The sequence below is a fragment of the Pan paniscus genome, chromosome 9, assembly GCF_029289425.2.
Source record: "Pan paniscus chromosome 9, NHGRI_mPanPan1-v2.0_pri, whole genome shotgun sequence".
Lineage (NCBI taxonomy): Eukaryota > Metazoa > Chordata > Mammalia > Primates > Hominidae > Pan > Pan paniscus.
The window spans coordinates 33,958,198-33,972,500 of NC_073258.2; the positions used below are offsets into that span (position 1 = coordinate 33,958,198).

The window sequence follows — 14,303 nt, forward strand, 5'->3', positions numbered from 1 at the left end:
GCTTCTCTTTGTAGTGTGCTCTGTAGTGTGTGGCAACAGAGATTCACTTATTTAACAAATGATTAATGATTTTTGCAAGCAACCTAGCAGACAGGTAGTAGAAAGTAAAATTGGAAGATAAGTTAGTGTCAAGTCATGAAAGCCTTTTTAGTGTTTAGTGCCAAACAACTTTTCTAAAAGACAAAGCATATTAAAGCTTAAAAACTATTACTTAAAATTATGTTTGGACTATGTCCAAGAAAGAGCTCTTATAAGAATATGCAAAACAGAATATTTTACAATTGTAGATTACAGTTTCTTTTAGAGATAAGCAGCTGAAGATAATTTTAGAACATCCTCCAATTGTTTCCTTTTTCTGCAATGAGCAGATTCGTAGTTATGTTCCCTCACAGTAGTGGTTAATGTTATTAAGTCTTCCTCTTATACATTTAAACAGGTTGCTCTAACAGCACAGTAAACCAAGATCTTTTTTTTTTTTTTTTGAGATGGAATCTCATTCTGTTGCCCAAGCAGGAATGCAGTGGTGCAACCTCAGCTCACTGCAACCTCCGCCTCTCAGGTTCACGCTATTTTCCTGCCTCAGCTTCCCCAGTAGCTGGGACTACAGGCGCACGCCACTATGCCCAGCTAATTTTTGTATTTTTAGTAGAGACGGGGTTTCACCATGTTGACCAGGCTGGTCTTGAACTCCTGACCTCAGGTGATCTGCCCACCTCAGCCTCCCAAAGTGCTGGGATTACAGGCGTGAGCCACCACACCTGGTCGTAAATCAAGATCTTATAGCATAGATTTCTAGTTGACATTTACTTTACTAAACACTAAACTATGACTATTATTGGTGTCTTTTTTCCCCATATATCTGACTGTCTCTTCTACCTTAAGTGAGCTTACATTATAATATGACAGAAAAGGCTAGTAGACATGAAACAAAATTGTGCAGAGGCCAGGTGCAGTGGCTCACACCTATAACCACAGCGCTTTGGGAGGCCAAGGTATGAGGATCACTTGAGGCCAGGAGTTCAAGACCAGCCTGGTGGACATAGCAAGACCCCATCTGTATCAAATAAAGTAAAATTTTGCAGAATAGTCTGTGATTATAGCTCAGCAAGTTAAGGTGTTTAGGTCTAGAATGAGGACAGTGCTAGGATGTGGCCAAACTTTGAAGTATGATATAATTAAGTTCATTAGTATAAGGCTAAAAGAGGAAGATCTTCCTGATAAAGAAAATCATAAGTCAAAGCAAGGAGGTATGAATGCCAGTTGCATATCTAGAAACAGTATAGAATCTGGCCTGAGAGAAGAAAGTTTGTACTGGGGAAAATAACTGAGATGGGGATGACTTATGGAATGCCTTGAAAGCCATAGACGATGTAGAGAAACACTGTAGGTTCTGTGTGATATGCTAAAAAACAGCATTTAGTAAACATTACTGTGGAAGAAATGCACAGGACATATTCATGGAGGCAGAGAAAAGTCAGGGATGCAGTTATCTTAAGTGTGAGTTTATGAAAGCATCAGAAAACTCTACTAAAAGTGGGGAAGGAAAGACGCGTAAAAGTCCCTTTCAACAGGTAACAAAATTTGGACACAGATTAGTTATAGAGAGTAAGGAAAAACTGATTAAAGATGCAGCTGTTATATATGGCCCTATACAGTCACACTGACTTTTCTAAGTGATATTTCCCCCAGCAACTTGGACCTTAAGTCTTTTACACATATTCATACAACTGTTACTCCAAATTACTTCCTCTGTCAGTGATTTCTAATTTTAACCAATGATCTTTAAAACATCGATTATTTAACTTCTATGTATACTATATCATTGGAATTTAAAGGCTTTTCCTTGTATTTAAACTAAGTCTCTGTGGAGTATAGGTAAAAAGAAAGGAATTGTGGGAGAAAAGGAGCAGGGAGAAATACTGAAAAAAAAAAAAATACATAAATATAACCACATAGATAGTAATTCCTGTAACTAGAAAATAAAACTAAATAAAACTAAATAGATGCATTTCTTGAACATGCTCAGAGCCATTTAAGCAGCTTTATTCCCTGTCAGCATCTCTGAACCTTTATGACATTTTTTTTTTTTTTTTTTGAGACGGAGTCTCGCTCTGTCGCCCAGGCTGGAGTGCAGTGGCGTGATCTCTGCTCACTGCAAGCTCCGCCTCCCAGGTTCACGCCATTCTCCTGCCTCAGCCTCCTGAGTAGCTGGGACTACAGGTGCCCACCACCGTGCCCAGCTAATTTTTTTTTTTTTGTATTTTTTACTAGAGACGGGGTTTCACCGTGTTAGCCAGGATGGTCTCAATCTCCTGACCTTGTGATCTGCCTGCCTCGGCCTCCCAAAGTGCTGGGACTATAGGTGTGAGCCACCACGCCCGGCCACCTTTTATAATATTGATAGAAGTATTTCCTGGAAGCATATGGTTTGCTTGGTAGTTATTCTTCCAACTTTGTTGCTGGCAGAATATCACCCCAAGGAAGGGAGTACAGATTGGTAATGGAAATCAGCCTCAGTGTGGGTAGCATAGCTCTCAAGAATTGTGGTGAGGCTTTTTCTAAACTCTGGAGAAACTTCTTGAGGTTTTTCAGAACAATGAAGCCTTCAGGAAAAGTAACTACTTTCTTTTTAGTACATGGTTACCTCATTCACAGTAAAAACCATCTCTCTTCCCTGTCACGGTGGTCTTTCCCTCAGGCTACCTGGGATGCAGTCAAAGGTTGTCAGAGTCCTTGATTGTCTTGCCTGAAGTTACAACCTGACCTAGATGGATGTGACATGTTGTCCTTGTCCTGTTGCTCAGTTTACTTCCATAGAGGTTTTCTTCCATAAAAAGTGTTGTGTTTTTAATTGTTTTTGTTTTTTTTTACATGTTCTCCTGTCTACCCAATTCCTCAGAGCCCTGAAACAGTAAGAAATGTGGAATTTCTGATTTCTCCTTCCAGCCAGAATATCTTCCTGATAGTGTGTTTCTTACAGGGCTCATTTAAATGTCTTCTGTGGTGAAATTCAGGCTTTTGTTGTTATTCCCTGTGATCTCCCTAACTGTTCAGCTCCATGTCCAGGCTTAGTTCACTGTATTCTATTCATGATTCACCTTTCCCTTCTCCAGCCTATAGGCAGACATGCATTTAACTGAAATGTACAGAAGAAACATTCCTTTTCTTAACCTCCACAGAAGAGAATTCTTCAGGCTCCAGTATTTAACACCTCATTTTCAGTATCTTTGCATATAGACTATAAAATGTTAAAAAGTCTGAAAGAACCTAGGATATCACCAAGTCCTAAACTTATTTCATGTGTGAGAGGATTGAGTCCTAGAGAACTACATACAATACACATTCTAAACCCTCTCTCAACTCAAATTAATATGTGTGTTTTAAATGATGACTTTCTAACAAGTTCACTGGTAGAAATTGGCCTTGGCACCAATTTGTAAAGCTGACTATGGCCGTATCCAAGAACAAAGCCTAAAGTTCTTTTAAGGGCTTAATTTATTTCATGCATTAAGCCTCTACATATGTCCAGCATTTTTCCAACTTAAAAACTAATTTCAAACGATACATACAATCTTCTTTTGAGCCCTCATCAACCATGTGTCCTCTCCCAACTCTACTTTCTGAAAAATGTGGGAGAGGAAGAAGGAACCAAAACTTTACTGTCAGACAAGAGATACACAGGAAACACAGTTGCCATTAGTACCATATAGGGTGAAAAAATGGCTTCATCCCTTTCAGAAAGGCTGAACTGGGAAGATGAGGAAAAAGACAGCATACTCAGAGTTTGACATTGAATAGACACTCAACAAATATTTTTTGAATGAATGAAATGAGGTGAATCAATGAACCATGGACCTGAGGCTCTATCTCAAGCATACCCTCTTTTCTGAACCCCAACAACTTGGACATCACCATTTGATGATTCCAAAGAAACTTAAACATGTCTAAAACTTAATTAATCGCCTTTTCACCCATCTCCTACTCTAATGTTCCCTGTCTCAATGCCTGGTACCTAAAAATGCCAACCACATAAGCCACTAACCTAGAAGTCATCCTCTCATTGACTCCTCACCTCCAGTCTAACAAGTCCTGTCAATGCTACCCTTTACAATATGCCACATCTATCAAAAATCTTCCCCACAAAAAAGGTACAAAATCTAGATAACTTTATTACAACTTCATGTAATCCCTCTTGTAAAAGCTGTGTAAGAAAACTGAGGGAAAAAAACCTATTCAACTAATTTTATAAAAGTAGCATTATCAAAACTAGATAGGGATAATACGGGAAAAGGAAACTGTACATCAGTCTCACTATTGCAGATAGAAAAAAAATTCTAAATAGAACAGTGTCAGGTGGAATTTGGCAGTTTATTCACACACACACTCACACACACTGCTACTATTGCTACTACTAGATAAGATTTCTCACAAAAACAGGAATGATTCAACATCACAATGTAGAAATGTACTTGATATAACTTAGCACTTGTTCTTAGTAATTTTAAAAAACAAATTTCCTAGGAAACAGCATAGAAGAAAAGTTCCTATCCTGATAAAGGGTCACCATCAGGGACAAAGAAAATATATTTTTCTTAGTCACCATCAGGAACAAAGAGAATATATTTTTCTTAATGATAAATTTTTGGAAATATTTCTACTAAAGTCAGGAGTAAGAATGTCCACTCTCTCAGGGTCTATTTTGCATTGTTACTAGAGATGCTAACCATTTTAATAACTCCCTAATGGGAAAGAAGCAAGTATTATAAAAACTGGAAGGCCGGGTGCGGTGGCTCACGTCTGTAATCCCAGCACTTTGGGAGGCCGAGGCGGACGGATCACGAGGTCAGGAGATCAAGACCATCCTGGCTAACACGGTGAAACCCCGTCTCTACTAAAAATACAAAAAATTAGACGGGCATGGTGGTGGGTGCCTGTAGTCCCAGCTACTCGGGAGGCTGAGGCAGGAGAATGGCATGAACCCGGGGGGCGGAGCTTGCAGTGAGCTGGGATCGCGCCACTGAACTCCAGCCTGGACGACAGAGTGAGACTCCATCTCAAAAAAAAAAAAAAAAAAAAGAACTGGAAAGAACAATACCAAACTGTCCATATCTATAGCCAAGAGAATCTGCAAACAGAATTCAACAAGGTTGCCAGATTCAGGACCTGAGACCTAGAACTTGGTATTCCTATAACTAACCTTACTTAGCCTGTCTATATTACGGTTTACTCATCTGTATAAGGGTCATCGAGAAGATTAACCAATGTAAAGTACCTGGTGCGTTGCAAGTACATAAGTATGAGCTATTACTAGCACCATTGAATTAATACACTACATTTAGCAGTCTTACTATACCTAACTAGAAAATATAATAATAATAGCTAATGATTATTTATCAACTCATGTTGTCTGCTTACCAAAAAAGATCTGCATTAGCTTTCCAAATCACTCTGTAGAAAAGCTGAAGTCTTTCAAGTGACTTACAAGACTTATGTGATTTTGCCCTCTACTTTATGTCTTTCTTCATCTCCTGTTTACTTACTTTTCTTCAGATGTGCTGGCCTCCTCACTATTCCTGGATTCACCCTGCAAACTACCTCCTCAGGGCCTTGATATTGCTATTCCCTCTGCCTAGGACAATGCAAATTAAAATAACAACTATCATGTCATACCCATCAAATTGGTGTATTTTCTAAAGCCTGGGAGTCGAGTAAGTTGGCAAAGAAGTTAAGAGAAACAGGAACTTTCATACTCTACTGATGGTTGTGTAAATTGTTACAACTGCTTCTCAGAAAAAGTTGGCAATAACTTGTAATATGGATACCGTGGATGTTTCTTGACCAGGAAATTCCACTTGTGGATATACACTCTAGAACAACTTCAGCACATAAATAAGAAGAAAAGTAAAAGAATGTTGAATATAGCATTTTTTGTGAAACAGAAAAATATGAGATAAGTTACAAAATGATACATGCATTATGATTGCATTTGTATGAAATTTATTAAATTTTAAACATGTAAAATAACATTATACATTATTTATGTATATACATATATCTAGTAGTGATTCAAAACTGTCCATGAGAAAAATAGATGTCAAATTTACTTCAGTGCTTACCTCTAGAGAGGTATGGAGTAGTGGAGAGATACACAGGAATCTTCACTATTCTTTTATTCTGAAGCAAGTGTGACCAAATGTTAGAAGGCAATAAAGTTTAGTGATGAGTACATGGGTGCTTTAATTAATGTTATTTTCTGAGTTTTCTATATGTTTGAAGTATTTCTACGTAAATACACACATGCCCCAAATCTAGCCACTTCTTACCACCTCTGCTGCTATAATCGTGAGCCTAATCCCCATCATATCTTGCTATCATCCACTTCTCACAAAGGCTGCTACAGTAGCCTCCTAAATTGTCTACCCACACTTGTTTGCCATACACCATTCAAAGTAATCCTTTATCATGAAGTAAATCATATTATGCTACTCCCCCGCTCAGAACACGCCAGTGGCTTCTCATTAAAATCCGTACTATTTACTCTGACTTACAAAGCTCCTGTCTACTCTCACAACTCATTCCCTAGCACTTTCCCCCTAGCCCACCAAGCTGCAACCACCTTCATCATCTTGCTGTTGCTTGCCAACCATGTTCTTACTTCAGCGACTTGCACCTACTGTACCCTCTAGTACAGTAATACTAGTACAACTAGTATTCCTTGCATTGTTCCCTACTTCACTTTTTTTAAGTCTGCTTGAATGACCTTCTCAGAAAGGCTTTCCCTGACCAACCTATCTTTAAAATATCCTCTCCCCAGGCTGGGCATGCTGGCTCATGCCTGTAATCCCAGCACTTTGGGAGGCCGAGGTGGGTGGATCACCTGATGTCAGGAGTTCGAGACCAGCCCAACCAACATGGTGAAACCCTATCTCTACTAAAAAATACAAAAATTAGCTGGGCATGGTGGCGGGCACCTGTAATCCCAGCTACTCAGGAGGGTGAGGCAGGAGAATCGCTTGAACCCAGGAGGCGGAAGTTGCAGTGAGCCAAGATCACGCCATTACACTTCAGCCTGGGCGACAGAGCAAGACTCTATGTCAAAAATAAATCCTCTCCCTGGCCTAAAGCAATGACACCCCCATAACAATGGCATTCTAGTGCCAGTTCTTGCTCTCTGAGCTCAGTTTTCCAGTAAAAGAAACCAGGGCTTCAGGAAGAAGTGTTTGATTGCTGGATTCCAGGCCCAAAGGAGGGAAAATATAAAACAAGACTGAACATCATGTGCCAAAAAGTAAGGAAACATTTAAAGAAAGATGGATGGGGACATGTCAGAAAACCCACAGGAGCCAGCCTGAAATAGCTCCTAATGACCAAAGATAAAACAATTTGAGCAAGAAAATAGTATTGTTTTTTAGCCCCTAAAATAAAATAAATATCTATGAGTTCATACTATTGTAATAAATAAATTAATGAATTAGTAAATCTAGAAGGAAAGAGGGAAATAGAGAATTGCTATTAGGCAGATAACACAGTAATAAATGTTGCAGACAAGATTCCTCAAAGGATGCAAAAATTAATGGGTAGAAATTTGAGCAAGGTACTTACAAAGTATAAGGTAAAACTTTATATTACAGAAACCTGACAGACACCAACTTGACAAAATAGTCAAGGTAAACAGCACCAGTATATAAGACATATCAGCATCATGAACCCCTTGGTAAAATGCGCTGAGAAGCAGACATTATTTTTTTAGCAGTCTTGCCAAAAATGCATAATTTCTATCATGAAAAAACTTCAGACAAACCCATATTGAGGAACATTCTATAAAATAACTGATCAGTACTCTTTAGAAGTATCAAAGTCATACATAAAAGATGAGGAAAAATTGAGGAATTGTTATAGACTAGAGGAGACTGTGGAGATATAGCAACTGAATGCAAGTGGGATCCTGGAATTACAAAAAAAAAGAATATTAGTGGACCTGGACCTGGTACCTAAAATAATACCTGTAGCTTAGTAATTACTTATCAAATTGGTAAGTCTGTCCATCCATTCATCCATCCATCTTTGATACCTCCCTTTTTCTCATGCTTCACATCCAGTTTCTCACCAAATCTTCATTTAACACCTGGTTCCTTGTGGAGAGAGACTAGGAGACAAATGATATCAGCAACACCACAACAACTTTTTGGTAGATCCTCTGAATTTTCCTACATATCCGGGATAAGGTTTTATTTTGAAGGAGTAAATATTGAAAGGTTTGGGAAATTTATTTAAAAGAATCACAGAGGTGATCACAAATAGAAGTAACAAAGCCTCTGGCTTTGCCTGTTTTGGGGGATGGGAGCTCATCTTCACTTGCCTGGATTGCTGTACTGGCCTCCTAATTGGTCTCCCTGCTTCCAGTGTTGCCCAGCCCGTTATTCCCACAGAAGAATGATGTCCTTATAGCCAGAGAAGTATTTTCAGGAGGAAAATCTAATCATGCCACTTTCCATGACTAAAAGCCTTCATTGATTCACCACTGCCTTCAGAATGGAAGCCCTACAGATTCTGCCTCTGCCTACTTCTCCATCCTTATCTTTTACTATTTCTGGCACAAACCATAATCACCATTCATACCAAACAACCCACACTTTTACCCCTCTTTGGCTTTGCATTTGCTGTTTTTCTTCTTCTCCTAGGACTCTAATTTCCCATCTAACTCTAACTTGCCTTTTAAATTTGACTGGAGCAGTACCTTCTCCTCAAAGCCTTTCCTTGTCCGTTAAAGTCTCTCTTTAAGTGTACTTTCAGCTCCTTTGCAGCACCTTCTTAAGGACAAGGATTACTTGAATCTCCAGCTAGCTTGTTGCCTTGTACATGGTGGTGCTCAATAAACATTGGTTGAGAAAGAAAAGGAAGAAAGGAAAAAAGGAGAGGACAGGGAGGTTTTAAAGTTATGTAAATATTAAGCAAAAAAAGTCTTCCCTGCTTTTCTCCTTCTCTACTTTGATTTCAGGCTCTTGCATATTTGTGTAATTTATTTTACCTGATTATCTGCTTATCCTTTGACATAGATGAAACATAAATATCCATTAACTGAAAGAGATTTAGAAAGCTGTCCACTGCGGCATAAACAATGGCTGATAACAATGGTATTGAGCCAGATTAAGAGTATGAATTGCATGTTTCATTGTAACCATCAGAGAATCTGATATAATGTCTAGATTTTTAACTTCTTCGCCATCTTTAAACTTGACAATGCCAGTTTTTTGAAAAAATCATACTGAAATATAGAACTATCACCAAAAACTGTTTTAAAACAACATGTGCCATCTTAAGGAATGCAAGAAAATCAAAATATGCCTTCTACTTACTTCATTTGTTTCCTCTGTATTTGTAATTACTGATGAGTTTACTTGGTATTTATTTGCTATACCCAGACTATGGAAAACCATGGAAGGGGTTAAATAAATTAGCCCCTGGGTTTTGAGTCTACCTAAGGAAAAACAAATTTCTAAGGGAAAGCAGGGGAAGTATAAAGTTAGTGGAAGGGGAAAGATCCCAGTTACATTTTTACCTCTTTGAATTCTTTCCAAATCAGACTACAGATTTATTTTTTTTTTTTGCATCTACCATGCCAAGCATGATATTTTTAGCAACAGTAGTACAGAGCAAGCAGCCTGTCGTTTGGGAGCTGACAAATAAGCACACTGTTCCTCTTAAACACAATATGCTCCACATCTTTATCTCCACTCATCCTTACAGAAGCTCTTCAGCTTGCCGTGTTTCTTTAAGGAAATGACAAGGAGCACTGGTTAATAAGCTCTTGGGGTTATTCAATATCCCTCTTCAATGCTCATTTTCTGAAGTTGAAAACACTTATGCATGTGCTCACATGCACACTAAACTTTGTCAGAGATGAAGTACTTCCAAATGGTACTTGAATGTGATTAAGAGAACCCTGGGCCTGATAGGACTCATTACACAACACGCCAGACGTAACAGTTTGCTCAAATTTTGGTTCTAAGAAAAGGAAACATCTTGGTAAAAAATGGCTCATAGAAGTGGAGGTAATAGTTTATTGTATTTCTATATAAATGTGTGCTCAATACATCATTTTAAAAGAAATGTAACAGACTTTCTTCTTACAAAATATACTTAACATTGGAATAGTGTCTGTCATTTCTTTGGCATTAGACAAAGAAATCAAAGTCTGTTTGACTTACTGCCATGAGTTTCTGGTCTAGAGTTATCTATTTTTCCTCCCTGATCATTATAATTTTCTAAAACAATTCAGGACTATATTAAACAATTTTATACTTAATGTCATTGGTGAATTTTATGTTTATTTTCAAGTCAAACAATGATTAATAATGTTATTTTACAATGTGTTTCTACAGATCTTTCAACACAGCTTAAAGTTACTGAATTCAGTTTTCAACTTCTAATTTCAGAGTGTATTAACAACCTCCCATGGTTGAATTTCCTACCCCTAGGTAAATTCCTCGAGGATTTTTTATATTATCTCAGCCTTTAATTTGTGGGTCACACTCATGTTCGTTCTTTATCATTCCAGAAATGGAATCTGTTCGAGTTATATAGCAATATAGTGAAGAAATTAGAAATTAATGGTTGTTGAAATCAAATAGATAGACTTATAGGAACTTGATTGTTAAGCCCAAGGTTTTATAGATGATAATTGCCCTGTGTTTCAACTGGACTAGACTATTATGACCATGGACGTTGTCAGCCTAGAAAATTCTCTGCTTTTGCATTTTTTGCCCAACCCAAGTTTTGTCAGATAGTATATGTCACAGTATATTGTACAAGACCTCACCTCACACTAAAACGTTTTATATGAAATAAATTCTGTTGTTAATGGTATGTTGACAAAGAGGGTGGAACTTTTTTTTTTTTTTTTTTTTGAGATGGTCTCACTCTGTTGCCCAGGCTTGAGTACAGTGGTGCAGTCACAGCTCACAGCAAACTCCACCTTCCAGGTTCAAGCAGTTCTCCCACCTCAGCCTCCCAAATAAGCTGAGACTACAAGTGCACACCACCACACTCAGCTAATTTTTGTATTTTTTGTAGAGACAAGGTCTCACTATGTTGCCCAAGCTGGTCTCGAAATCCTAACCTAAGTGAGCCACCACACCCAGCCAGAAGTTTTTAATAGAAAATTTTTAAAACATTTAATGATCTTAACAAGCTCATGTCATATTATGTAACATATCTAGTTGTTTTCTTATTGGTAGATATACGCTTGTGACTTACTTTCTTCCATCATTCTGTTCTGTGAAAATTAACAAAATTGCTTAATATGTTTTTATTTAAATGGCTACACATGGCTGAGAATTAATCTTATATTCTGTTACCTATACAACAAATAGCAAAAAGAAGTTTTGCTTGGTGTACCCACATAATGCGTTAATCATCCTCCAAAGTAATTAATTTACAAATCAAGAAGTTCTTTCCCACACATATTTCCTTCTAGTAGAAAAGCAAAATTAGAGAATATATTAAGTTTTGAGTTTTTTCCTTTGTCCTTAGGTGCCTTAAATGCCTATGTATAATTCTACAAGAATCCACTGCTTAAAAATAATTGATTTTATCCTGAATGACTGGAGCACCTATGCTAACATTAGCCATACCTTATTAGGGTAAGGAAAATATATCATTCATGGATATGCAAACTATCCTTTCTTTTTAAAGGGAGATTTATCCTAAAAGGTGTCTGAAGTAAGAATTCACTTTCCTTTTCCCAAGCTCCCCAAAACATAATTTCACTAACTGTGTAATATGCATCTTCTCATAAACCTCCACAAAGTACACAACAGCCTGTTGCTTACTTTTTATTAAGGCTTATTTTCACACACTAATAGCATTGTTTTTCATGTAATATGCCCTACCTCGTTTAAGTGTTTTCTTTTCTTTTTCTTTTTTCTTTTTTCTTTTTTTTTTTTTTTGAGACGGAGTCTCGCTCTGTCACCCAGGCTGGAGTGCAGTGGCACGGGCTTGGCTCACTGCAACCTCTGCCTCTTGGGTTCAAGGGATTCTTGTGCCTCAGCCTCCCGAGTAGCTGGGATTACAGGTATATGCCATGACACACAGCTAATTTTTGTATTTTTAGCAGAGACAGGGTTTCACTTGGCCAGGGTAGTCTTGAACTCCTGACCTCAAGTAATCCACCTGCCTCGCCTTCCCAAAGTGCTGGGATTACAGACTATGAGCCACTATGGTCGGTCAGTGTTTTCTAATTACCAGCTTGAATAGTTTGTATTCATCAGCTTCAGTGCTTTATTAAGTGATCTGAGATATTGATGAGCCTGACTACCATAAAGATATATACTTTTATGTCCACCTTTGGGATGGGCTCTATATCACATAAACTCCCAACAAATTACATACCAACTTCTCCTCCAATGCTAGGGAAAGAGAAGCTTACCTTAGCTACATGGACACTAGAAAAACTGAAGTTTTGACTAAGCAGTATCTCATTTATTTGGCCTGCTGTTTCCTAATGGCACAACTTTGAAACATGTCACCACGTTAAATCTAATCTAGGCTCAAAAAGTCCTATTTCTTCTTTCCTGTGGATTTCATAATATTTCCAGAATGCCTCTAGTCCTTGAAAGAAATTACTCTAAACCCCAGCTTAACAGGTTGAAATATATCTTGCCATCCTGATTTTATCTTTCTTGCTTTGGCAAGTTCTTTTCCTTAAGTAGAAATATGCATCAGTTTAAGTATGCTAGATTTTTTTAAATGTATTATAAAAACATTAGAAGACGATATTTGTATTTCAAAAGGTCTTTTAACTTTACATAAGATTCCTAATAGGTCCCACTTAAGTGTAAGTTAAATAGCATATTTCACTTCATGTCAATTTAATTTAGATATAACTTTTTAGAAATAATACTTCCTGTAACTGTACTTAGATGACTTCCTTAGATATTCCAGATGATTCTAAGGGAAAATTAAATGCAAATTATTATGACGTATTATTTAACCCTATTACGTTATGATTATAATAGCAGAGACCAGTCATCTTTTTACCAGAATGTTGTATGTTTCTGAGTGATCAGATGCATTGCTTTCTCAATCCAAAAATAACATGTACTAATAATTCACTGCTATTTCAAAAAGTTAGGCTTAGGATGTTCCCAATAACTATACATCCCCAAGAGTAAGGAACTATGGGGCTTAAATTTATTTTGAGTATTTTATGAATCTTTAGCTCTCTTAGGAATTAAACTATATGCTGTGTTCTATAGTTAAGTTAGGTATCGGCTTTTTCAGAAACTTTATCAACTCAATGGCAAGGCTGTTCGCGGTGGCTCACGCCTGTAATCCCACCACTTTGGAGGCCAAGGCAAGGGGATCGCTTCGGCAACATGGCAAGACCCTGTCTCTACAAAAAATTTCAAAAATTAGCTGGGCATGGTGGCACACACTTGTGGTCCCAGCTACTCGGGAGGCTGAGGTGGGAGGATCACTTGAACCCAGAAAGTGGAGGCTGCAGTGAGCCATGATTGCACGACTACACTCCAGCCTGAGCAACAGAGCAAGGCCCTGTCTCAAAAAAAAAAAAAAAAAAAGCCATTCAGATGCTGTTTAGAGTAATAAAACAATTACTCATTTTTTTAACTATACCCAAGATTGAACTTTAATATTTTAAGTTGGAGGAATGGAAATGGAAGGAGTCAATATACTTTTTCACCAGAATAGAATTTCAACCTGTTACATATATACCAGTAAGTATATAAAATCTCTGTAAAGATGGACATTTATGAAACCAAAAAAAGATTTGAATTTAAAAATGTACATTCTAATAGCATGGGCAATAAAGGATAGGGACAGTGGGGAGATATGCTAATAGGAAGATATATTAAAGAAAATTGAAATGAGAACATAAGTTCATTAGAAAGATATTAGGGCAAATGATTTATTAAGCTAAACAAATAAGAAGGAGTATCTTAGTAAATAAGGACAGTTGGCATGTATGTAGGTGTGGTCTTGGGACTTTGCCACCCAGACCAGGGATTTGGGCTGTGGGGAAGGATGATGACCATCTGCTCCAAGTGACTCCTACTGGCTGATACACAGAGCTCAGTTGGCATCAGTCTCAGAAGAGACTGCCAGCCTCCCAATCAGAAAATAAGCAAAACAATGGCATTGCTGTCAAGCACAGAAATGAAGTTTAAGATTTAAGTAATAAGTGGCGACTCAGAAAGGGTCAGGGAACCTTAGAGTGTAATCCAGACAGATATAAGTTGGCTTGATTGTGAAATGGACCATCCTGACAGTTAATGGAGGATACT

General features: G+C 37.7%; 1 protein-coding gene and 1 long non-coding RNA gene across 5 annotated transcripts in view; one reads left to right on the plus strand and one right to left on the minus strand.

Annotated features, from left to right (window-relative positions):
- Nucleotides 1-14,303, plus strand: part of ELP4 (elongator acetyltransferase complex subunit 4) — a 274,679-nt gene that overhangs the window by 238,165 nt on the left and 22,211 nt on the right. For 2 of the 4 annotated variants that reach the window (XM_034932357.3, XM_034932358.3), the window contains exon 10: nt 5,551-14,303. This exon is cut by the window's right edge and continues 21,475 nt beyond it. The exons of the other annotated variants lie outside the window; for them this stretch is intronic. In XM_034932357.3, the coding sequence (XP_034788248.1) occupies nt 5,551-5,694 (144 nt within the window). In that variant the 3' untranslated portion in view covers nt 5,695-14,303. The remainder of the gene's footprint in view (nt 1-5,550) is intronic. 4 annotated transcript variants of the gene reach the window in all.
- Nucleotides 1-14,303, minus strand: part of LOC129393352 (uncharacterized) — a 60,956-nt gene that overhangs the window by 40,947 nt on the left and 5,706 nt on the right. The window lies entirely within an intron of this gene.